Below are 10,910 nucleotides of genomic sequence, written 5' to 3'. Positions count from 1 at the left end.
TCCAACATGGCCGCCGTGAAAACCATCAGTAAGCACAAGAAAACAAAAGATAGAAAAATGTAATTCTAAAACTGCTCGTTTTACAACAATCTATTTATTCTCACGAACATGTACTCGGATACCATTAGCAATATAAGTTGTAAATAATATGATAATAATATATGATAACAAAGAGAAGCTTATTAATAAAGCGACGAGGCCGACTGATGACCACACTATTCACTGTTTTATTTCTTACTTAAAGCTATTCATGACCAGAATGTTAAAACAAGGAAAAAGACGATATCCAAAATCACACCAATAACAGTATATGACGTCTTTTTAACCATTCTTACTACCCAAAGGTACAACTGGCCTGAAATAAAACACTTGCGAAGTGAATCAATACAAACTAGTTTTACAAATGGTTATTCAATACCAAAAATATTTCAGATATGGCTCTTGATCATACTTTTCGGATAAATGGAGGCAATGAGTAACCTAACAGAATTAGCCCTATCATCAAGGCAACACTTTGCAATCCTCTAAAAAAAGTGTTAGCCTCTTAGTTCGGGCCATACAGAAAGTGAGGTTCATTCACTCAGCCTTAAATCCAACACTTGAATTTAAAAAACTGATGAAGGTCAGGATCGTCAACATCTTTCCCATGTACCCCAGCATATACTTGACATAAAAGCTTACTGTATTTGAAGGTCTTATCTAGTGCCTCAACGTACTTCTCGATAACAGTTAGTCCCATAGTTTTTCCCAAAGAAATCAAACTTGGTCCAAGCCTGGGGTCATCATACTTCTCGTATTTCATAATGATTCGTACGATTTCCCCGTGAATGTAGGCATCGTCAAAGCTCTGATTTTCTTTAAAAGGATACTTTGAATAAACATCAACAGCCTTCATAGGATCTGAATTGATAAGGGAATCAGCCAGCTCAATGTACGCGTCATGGAAGTCTGGCGCCAAGGAAATGACTTCCTCATAAAGCTTACGGATCTCATCCTTGTCTGCATCTTTGCGTACTAGGACTCTCGCAAGTCCTAGACGGGATTGATAAGCAGGCTTGTTGATTGGTCCCACAGGCTTGTCTGCCTCACCTTTTGATTTGCTAGAAATAACGTCTTGTTTCTCTGGCGTTTTTTCAATTTGCGAATGTGACTTCGTTGCCGCACACGAGCCACTTTTGTGAGATGACGGCGGTTTGGTTGGCGATGCTAAATAAAAGTAAAGTATTTTAGCGTTAGTAAATATATTTCTCTTTATCAAGTAAAGTATAATGTGCGAATATTACATCTTGATTCATACAATTTTCGATATACCTGAAGACTTGGCTGCAGAAGTTGTCTGTTTGGCAACCGCAACTCCACTCCTCGACTGCGTAGAAGTTCCCTTTGTTGGTGATGCCCTACCTCTTGCAACTGGTGGTTTAGCTGACACTCCTCCTCTGGTACTTGGAGTATTACCCACACGTCCAACTAACATTATATAGATGATACGCAAGCTATTAACAAGAGCGAACTCACAGTAAGTCGTTTCTAAAAACAATACTTACCATTACTTGTAGTTCCGCGTCCCCTGGCAGACACACCACCTCTCGCTGGAGCAGCTCCTTTTCCTATCACACCACTTATCTTTGAAGATGTGGCAGGTTTCTGTGTAGTGGATGTACTCTTTGCTTTTTCTTCTGACTGAGACTTAGCTTGTCGCTCTTTGTACCAGTTTTGTTGGCATATTTTCTCAGGTAATGACTTTCCTCCTGAAGGTTTACCTTCTAATTCTAAGCTAACACGATAGGTATCCTCGCACTCAAGTAAACGGTCTTTGCTGTTTGTTGGATCGTTGTCATAGCAGCGTAACTGCGCATCTCCTAGAAGGTAGATTGATCTGCTGTTTGACGGCTGTAGCAATACTGCTTGCTGACACGTCTGAGGATAAAGTAATCAAATAACAGCATTCTTTTTAGCCCTTCTTAAAGTGGCTATTAAGTCAAGCACATGGTTACCTTTTCTTGTAGCTCCAAAACTTGTTTCTCAGGTGGAATACTAGAGTTTTTAATAAGTGCTGAGAGATTGTCACATCGACTTGTAACCAAATTTTGGTCAATTGGTTTGTTATTATTGTCTGCCTCGAGAGCCAACTGTAGAAGTGAGGAATGAGCTTGAAACAGAATCCATTCTACTGCATAATATGTGTGACCTCTAGCAACAAGAGAGTGCATAACTCGTGTACAAACTATTGCAGCACAGTGGTATGCATCGCCTGAAGACATTACCCCAACAGGCAATGTAGGATTACCTTTCACTAGAAGTAAACACATTTTACAATTAAGACAAGTGAGTATTTTGCACAGCATACATATTTCATACCGGGATAGTCCCCGACATCAAGGTAACAGTTTGTTAGAAGTTACATGTTAGAAGTTACAACTTGTTTATTTACCTTGATCTGCCAGTATCAAAAATGCTTGAAGACAATGAATATTAGGTACTTTTATTGGTTTGGTTGCTCCAAATTCATGATTTTCTTCCCCTGGAACATAACTCAACATATATTCCAAACCCTCTGATATGTATCCAATTGCTTCATCTTTTCGTGTACCAGCTCCTTCTGTTTGCTGGACTAAAGCGAGACCTAGATAAAATCTAAGAATTTTACAAAAGGTAAATGAAGGGGAAAATTAATAACATATTTGCAGTAAAAGTTATCAAAAAGTTGAATTATAAAATTAAAAAGCATAAATTTGCATCATATTTGTACTTGATACCTTGACTCAATATTTGTTGGCTTAAGTCCTACTGAAGTCTGCAATCTAGGTACAGCCTCATCATGTTTACCTTGAAGTACAAGCATCCTACCAACATGCAGGCTGTATAGGTGATTATCCACATTGCATGCTAATGCATCCATATACTTCAGATAGGCTTTACCTAATGGCTCTTCTTCATTAACAACTATTTCAGCAGTCTTGCAATCCTGTCATCAATAACAATAACAATACCAGCCAGGTTTTTGGAAGCACAGGTGGTATAGAGGTGAGAGTACTCCCCTTGTGAAACAAGCCAGGATTATTTATTTATTTCATTTCATTTTTTGCAATAACAGAGCATATTCTCGCAATCTGGTTGGCTGACAGCTATAATAAATAAGAGGACAAACACAGCGCTTGGATCCAGCGTGCTTGAAACTTTTTTTCTTTTAAACTTTTTTTCTTATTTTTAGATGTTTTTATGTTTATTCTATTGTAAAAAAACAAATGGCTTATAGATTTCCATTGTCTGTTCTCTTATCAAACATAGATTACATCGTAAATGTTCAAAAGTTTACAGTGAAACCACTCGCTGTGCTCATGGTTCCACTTTAAGTTTTGAACATTTACAGACATCATCTATGATCAATAAGAGGACAGACAATGGAAATCTATGAACAATTTTTAAAAATTAAGCTGTGAGTCTGGTAAACAAATATTATTTGATGTGTAATACATTTGAATTATGATCACATTTAACATACCTTTAATGTCTGTTTTGATTTGAATACATATAGTTCCTGTACATATTCAGCCTTAACAGATCTTCCTTGTTCCACAAGGTAGTGGTATTCGTCATCTAAAGCCTTAAGCTGTAAACTCAAAGGAGCATTTCGACCAACACCACGTGACTCACAAAGAGCTTGAATGTCATCTTCTTTGGAACTTTCTTTTGACTTTAAATTGAAGTCTAATTCAGGTTCTGAGGTTTTCTATATATATCAAAGGAAAAAAAAAAGAAATAAAAAGAAGACTGGTTTGCTTAAATGGTTACACTAAGTTAACATGCTACTATGACCAAATTTCTGACTTGCTGCTTTTTTTGCCTGGATTGAAAGACTGTTGATAGTAAAGTGAAATGTCACTTTCTTTTGTCAAATTTCTTTTTTCCTTCCAAAGATAATGAAACTTAAAATGGTGGCCACTTTTCCTGATGACTTAACCAGCAAAGGATTATGATATGCATAGGATTGTGATAAAATATAGCCTGAAAAGTTTGTGTATTGTCATGTCACATGTTTTGAATAAAAGTAGACTGCAAAGTTTGAATGACATTCATCAAATACTCAGAAATATACTGGGATAGATCTATATTGCAGGAAACTGTGAGTTGATATGACCTTAATTAACCTCCTAATTAGCATTAATATCTCTTTGACCAAAAATGCCAACAAGAAATGGAAAGCTGCAGTTTTCTCTATTTTGAAAAGTTTGAAACGTGTGTTGAGTAAGATCACATTAAAGTACACAGAATCCCTGACTTAATATTCTCAATATTTACTACTCGAAACAGAACGATCGTTAAGAACATGACAGAAAGAACATACATTATGGCCAGAGTCCGTCTTGGAAAAACAGGATCATTAGCCTTGGCAGATCATGCTAATAAATGTAACCATGATATAGCATGGAATTATTTGAGGGTCCTGGCGTGAAGTTTCTTGGTCTAAGTGCAAATTGACTGAAGTATTTTAAATAGCTTCCAAGAACAATGTGATGTTCAATAGAGACTGTGGAAGGACTGTTCCACATAGTTACATGCCACTTAATAATAAGTCAAACGCTAGTATCGTCTATATAATTTTGATAATTAATTAGTTAATCTATTTATTTGTTTTGTTTACTATAGAATATCTTAGTTTATAAGTATTTTCCGTGCGCATAACGTTCGTTAGCTCGCGCACACGTGATTGTCATTGTCTCGCAACTTTGAATGTAATTTCAATCAGTTTTTCCCTGATGATGGGTTTGTAACCTGAAAGCTTGGAGCAGGAATACAAAATAAAAAAATATGGATGAAACAAAAGGGTAGCAAAATCATGACTCCCACAAACAAAGAAACTCTTAATTCTCAATATTGTTTTCAGCTGAAGTGAATATATATGGTAAAATATTTCCTGTTTTAAGTGTCGTGAAGCTTTATTCTTGCAGTATATGTAAATGACTGTGACATCATGTAAGGCATTTGAGTGCATGTATTAATAAAACTACTGAATTAGGGGTTATAAGCCCAGTATTTTATTTTATTTTATTTGTGAAATATAAACAAGCAAGCAAAATAACACATACCGGAGGCTTTAGTCCATATAAATCCTGACAATAATACATTTCCTCATATACTTGAGCAAGACAAAAATGAACTTTTGCATCTTTGGGTGTGAGTTTGATAGCTGTAGCATACCACTCTGCTGCTGAATTTAGAAGTTGAAGAGGATGAACCTCACCATAAAACTGTCCAGCACATCCTGTAAAAAATGTTTTTATTGTTGTATAGGATCAGCCTGCTTCATACTTAATCCCTAACCCAAATCATGACCTTAAGGGTAAACTAGAAATCTGGGAGGGGGGGGGGGAGGGGGGAGGATTTTGAAAAAAGGTTACCTTAAAGGCAATGGAGTCTTATTCAGGTCAGCATGGCAACAAATGATTTTTACCCAAATAGGTGCCATTTATGAATATCCTGAACATCTCCGGGGAATTTAGCCAAACTGTTGTATAGTTTATGTTGGGAATTTAGCCAAACTGTTGTATAGTTTATGTTAGCTAAATTAGATAAGATAATTACTATTCTAGATGGACTTGGTAACCATGGACTTTGTAAATTTGGATCTACAAGTAAACAGTACTTTCAATGTGATACTTTGTTTATAATGCTCAGTGATTTGTGGCAGGTAAAAAAAATAAATTTAATTTAGCACATACAGTGTAGCCTTCCACTGAAACCTTTGTGCGTGAAAAATGAAGCATATCTTGAAATATTGGGCTCTGTTTTATGTATCAGGCAAATTTGGGAAAGATCTAATATTTAGTTTGGAGACACTAATGGTGACATGGGCTTTCAGCATAAATATTATAATGAATAAATACAAAAACCCCACCCACACCTAACTAAAATAAAGCCAAATTTGATCAAAAACTTGCTCTTTAGCTTTAGATAGCAAGCCTAATTCCTACTAAATATGAAGCTTCATTCCTACTAAATATGAAGAAATGCAAAACAAACTTAATAGATCTGCTTTTCATTTTTGAAGTTATTTTGCATAGGAAGGACATCACACATATAAGTTTTTGTAAAATGAAATATTAATTGCTTTTGCTGTGCTGATAATATACTGCATATGAGAATATATATAGCTATATATTTGTACTGTGGTTGTAATGTATTAAATTGAGCTGATTCTCGCAGTATAACCAAGCAACTTATACAGCTTATAAGACTGTTGAAAACATTTTTTTAAAATTTTGAGTCTTGAACAAGATTTCAACCCATGCCCTGGCAATTCTGGTGCCATGCTCTAACCACTGAGCTACCAAGCTACCTCATTTATGAGACTTCAAGCTAGGAAACATTATGTGGGTTTATCGGCCCCATAGGAGATATATGTACATGAGAATATATATAAACCATATATTGTAGTGCGGAATACTACAATATAATATATATCTCTTACATACCATGCTTGGGAAGGGCTTTCAAATAATCTTTTTCGATTCCTTTTGCTGTAAGCATCAACTTTTCAGCAGACTTTTCACTGGTTTCTTGTATTAACTTTTTCTCCCATCCTCTAACTTCCACTTTATGCAATGAAACAATATTAAATTGTTTGCTTGTGCACATGTACATCTTGCGTAATTCTATTTCATTTGTGCGCACAGGCCGAGTACAATCTGAGCAGGCCATTGTACAGTCCTATTAAGGAAAACATCAAACATTTAGTTGGAGGGGAGGGGAGGGGAAGGGGAGATCTTAAAAGTTAAAATGAAAATGTGTGTGTTCAAAATGAGATCAAAGGCTGAAAATAAACCAATAAACCAAGTTTGGTTAGTGCTTGTTTGATAGCACTTTTGCATGATTGCATCATTTGACTCTCACTACCATGATGCTTTGCAAATTTTCTTTCTTATTTAAATTTTTATTCCCTCACGAGAATAGCACTATAGCAAGACAAAATTTGGTGCTAATTAACTAGTAAACAAAAGAAAGTGTGCAAGTTAGTCTGGTAGTAGAGGTCAATGATCCTAGCTAATGCCCCGGGGGGGTACTCCCATATATGGACTATACGGGGATGATCCGCTGAACAGCGTATGGTTTTTCAAGCTTCTTGTCATAAACAGGGTATGCAATTTCACTCAAGCTTCAATTTTTTTCCTGCATTTCCTGTCATACTCAGGGTTTCTACTTTCGTATTGACCGAAACTGGTTACTATGGTCTTCAAAAAGCGATACGCGAGCTGGCATGATAATTGAAACGGGAATTCAGTGCAATTAATTATATCTTTTGTCATAAACAGGGTACCCCTTTCAGAATCCCAGCGGGACACCCCTACCCAAATCCTGGCTGAGTACCCCCTCGGGGCTCATGCAAATGTGCTTTTCTCCCATGTAAATAAAGCTCTCTAAGATGCACCCTCTTGTTCGTAAAAGTTTTTAATAATAAGTAAATGCAAAGGGTGATCATGAGCTGTTACCTTGGACGTGGTTTGCAAAACCTTAGCTTTAACTAACTCTGATGATTTGTCAACTATGACTGGTCTGTATTCACAACAGTCCATGTGGTTGCCCAAATCGAATAACGTTGGTTTTTCAGAGCAGCCCCAGTGTTTAAACACACAATAGGCTGGTGAAGTTGACAACTCTTTATCCAGCTCAAACTCATCAAGCCTCCACTCTCCCATCAAAGGCGTATCATCCAGTGGGTCTTGTTTTGAGGTTCGCGTGGTCTCATCAATGCAAGATTTACAGTACACACGCCCAGAAAGGCTTCCTTTAATAGACTTTGGTCTATGTGGTATACCAAGGCAAATTGGGCACTCTGCTTTCTTGATGTCGCCTTTGTTCACAAAGTGTGCAGGTCTTAATAAATGTTGTTTGCAAACTTTTACAGTGTAAAGTTTGCAGGTACTTTTATCTGGAGATGTCACTTCGATTTCTACTTTCGTTTCGCCAAAGTTGAGCTGGATTGGTGCATTGAAATCCTCTCCTCCGTTTAGTTTCAAAGCCGTTTTCTGGTCTGCTGCAGTTGCTGTTATCTGAATAAACGACACTGATAATGGAACAGCTGTAGTATAGGTTTGAATGTTAGCTGCAAATGCTGGACTGAGTTCCCCCACTGAACATTTCAGGTAGCTGAGCAAAGCTTCCTTAGCTGACAATCTGGTAGCGCTTATGATATAGTTCTTGATTGTAGTTCCATCTTCGGCAGTTACCTCGATCTTAATTGAAGTGGTTTCTCCTTCTGGAAGATCTAAAATCTTACCAGCACCTCCCTTTAAAACGATTTAATGCCATTCATATTTGTTAAAAAGCAAGCTAAAATAAGCCAAGTGTGATCGGTTACCACTAGTTTCTGAGAAAGACGAAGACTTACCAATATCCTGTAGGAAGCTCCACAATCACTTGTCAGTGGATCAATTTTGAGTTGCTTTACATCGCTCTCTAAGGTAACAGAATAATCGATGGTATTTGGATTGAAAACAGGGCATAATTTTCCTGGGGAAATAGTCAACTTCTCCAAGTCTGCGTTGTCCATGTTGGTTGTCAAGAACGCTTTTCAATGTTAGCCTCGTTCTCGTGCGTCGCATGAATCCAGCTAAATATATTTTACATATTTCTGTATATATTTCTTGACTCGTGTTATTTATTGCAAAAAAAGTTGATATAAATAAATAAATTGCTCATGTAAGATTATAAATATAACATTACAAATATATTTTGCCACTCAGATACTTGAAACAAACAGACTTGATCCTAGGAAAGGAAATTGATTGTGCTATTTAGAATACTAAATAGCAAAATTTCATGCAAATTCCATTGTTTTCTATTGTTTAATTAACACTATTTTGTACTATTTAGCAATTAGTATTTCACGGATTGTTTGCACTCTAGTAATAGGAAGAGATAACTAGCTAAAAACTAGTGTGAGCTGCGTCAGTGTTTTTAATGAAACAGTAATGATATAAAGGTAAATTATACACCGTGAAAAGATGAAAAAACTTTTTACTGACATTTCGGACGCTAGTCCTTTGTCGGAGTAAAAGAGAAAGAGGTGGTAGAAAGGAGTGTTTATATGATAGAATAAGACAAAAGAAACCGAGGAAACAAAAACAAACCATCAAAATAGTAGTAACAGTTTTAGTAGTATTGCTAACAATATTACAGACTGAAACAAGATTATATTACAATACAATACAATACAATACAATACTATTATGTGCAATTTTTATTTGCTCATACAAGAAAATTTACATGAAATGTGAAAAACAACTATAGAAAACAACTAAGAAAATAAAGAATAGATAATTGTCTAAAGAACATAATTCAGAGCCTGGGGTCTAAATTAACCATAAGGTTTTCGAGTTAGACCCCAGAAATGTAAAATTTAACATTGGAGTAAACTGAAGAAGAACCAAGTACATAAAAAATAATTACAATTTAACTGAACAATAAAACTGTTAATCCACAATTAGAGTAATGACATGTATGGTATATATTAACATATATGAAGAAAGAAATAGAATATTTAGAAAAAGGAAAATCTAAGGAAGAACTAAATTTTTATCTGTAATTGGTCGGCAAGTAAATAACTTTTTAATTTTTTCGCAAACGAAAATACATTAACATTTTTTAAGTGGCTAGGAATTTGTTCCCAGAGTTCAATCGCCATATTAGCCGTCATTTGCTTGCCTATATTGGTACGCACTTGTGATTTATGCAAGTTTTGCTTTGCTGCGTACCTGGTATTGTAAGGATGGATATCTTTTGCATATTTGAAAAAAGAGGAAAGTGTCTCTGGGAGCTTACCTTTGTGCCATAAATGAGTAAATTTTAAAGCATGAAGACGATAAATATTATTTACTGTGAGAAGCTCCAAGAGATTTAGCAAGGGAAGAGCGCTTTCGGTGTTTTCGCCAAAAGATACAGCAAAGAACATTATTCTTACAACTATATTCTGTTTGACTTGCACTTTCTTAATGTGCGTTTTATAAGCGCTTCCCCAGGCCAATATTGCATATGATATGTAGGGATAAACAAGGTTGTAATAAATTTGTTTCAGTTGATGAATGGAGAGACAATGCCGTAATTTTGATATCACTCCAATATTTCGTGAAATTTTTGAGCAGACATAAGAAATATGGTATCTCCATGATATGCAGTCATCAATTATGACTCCTAAATATTTTATGTGGTCTTTTCTTTGTAAAGAATTGCTTGAACCATATCTGTTTTGAAATTTCAGATCAATTACCGCGTCTTTCTTTTTACTTGATTTCACGATCATGAAATTTGTTTTTGTATAATTAATTGATAGTTTATTTGCGTCACACCATGTCTTAACTTTTTGGAGCTCAGAGTTCATTAGTTTTTCAAGTTCCCTTAAGTCATAGTGCGAGGCAAAGACATTCGTGTCATCAGCAAATATTCTAAATTTCAGAGTATCAGAGCAGTTTGGCAAATCATTAATATATAATAAAAACAAGAGAGATCCAAGAGAGCTACCCTGAGGAATTCCACAATTCATCGTTTGTTTTGAGGATACGTTGTTACCAAAAGCAACATATTGTTGCCTATTTGTTAAATAACTGGTAAACCAATTTAGCGCAATACCTCTGACTCCAAATAGTTCTAACTTTTCTACTAGAATTTTGTGATTAACAGTATCAAAGGCCTTTGAAAAATCTAAAAATGCACCATAAGTATACATTTTATTGTCTATTGCTTTCCTTAGGTTGTCCGCTATTTCAGTAATGGCTAGTGAAGTTGAGTGGCCTTTTCGAAATCCAAACTGAAACTCGAATAAAAAATTGTGTTTTTCAATGTAATTGATCAACTGTTTGTAGACGAGCTTTTCGAAAATTTGAGTAAAAGCTGATAAAGTTGAAATTGGGCGATAA

At 35.6% G+C, this 10,910-nt stretch overlaps 1 protein-coding gene across 2 annotated transcripts; it reads right to left on the bottom strand.

Annotated features, from left to right (window-relative positions):
- Positions 1-75: 75 nt before the first annotated feature.
- LOC116304520 (uncharacterized) lies at positions 76-8,554 on the bottom strand. 2 transcript variants are annotated; one of them, XM_031714266.2, is made up of 11 exons: positions 8,387-8,554; positions 7,488-8,285; positions 6,474-6,708; positions 5,088-5,263; positions 3,503-3,730; positions 2,757-2,965; positions 2,432-2,634; positions 1,995-2,293; positions 1,545-1,917; positions 1,312-1,467; positions 76-1,206 (listed from the first exon to the last, which is right to left on the bottom strand). In XM_031714266.2, exons 1-11 carry the CDS (start codon positions 8,546-8,548, stop codon positions 587-589), a joined length of 3,459 nt encoding a protein of 1,152 aa, XP_031570126.2. In that variant the 5' UTR covers positions 8,549-8,554; the 3' UTR covers positions 76-586. The 2 variants fall into 2 exon arrangements, with proteins under 2 accessions (XP_031570126.2, XP_031570127.2); XM_031714267.2 differs by lacking the exon at positions 7,488-8,285.
- Positions 8,555-10,910: the final 2,356 nt, after the last annotated feature.

The sequence above is a fragment of the Actinia tenebrosa genome, unplaced genomic scaffold, assembly GCF_029948245.1.
Source record: "Actinia tenebrosa isolate PJP-AT-01 unplaced genomic scaffold, QUT_ActTen_1.0 PGA_scaffold1__47_contigs__length_23844297, whole genome shotgun sequence".
In the NCBI taxonomy this organism is placed as follows: domain Eukaryota; kingdom Metazoa; phylum Cnidaria; class Anthozoa; order Actiniaria; family Actiniidae; genus Actinia; species Actinia tenebrosa.
Note: the sequence above shows the minus strand (reverse complement) of the source record. Positions and strands in the feature narration are given on the sequence as shown.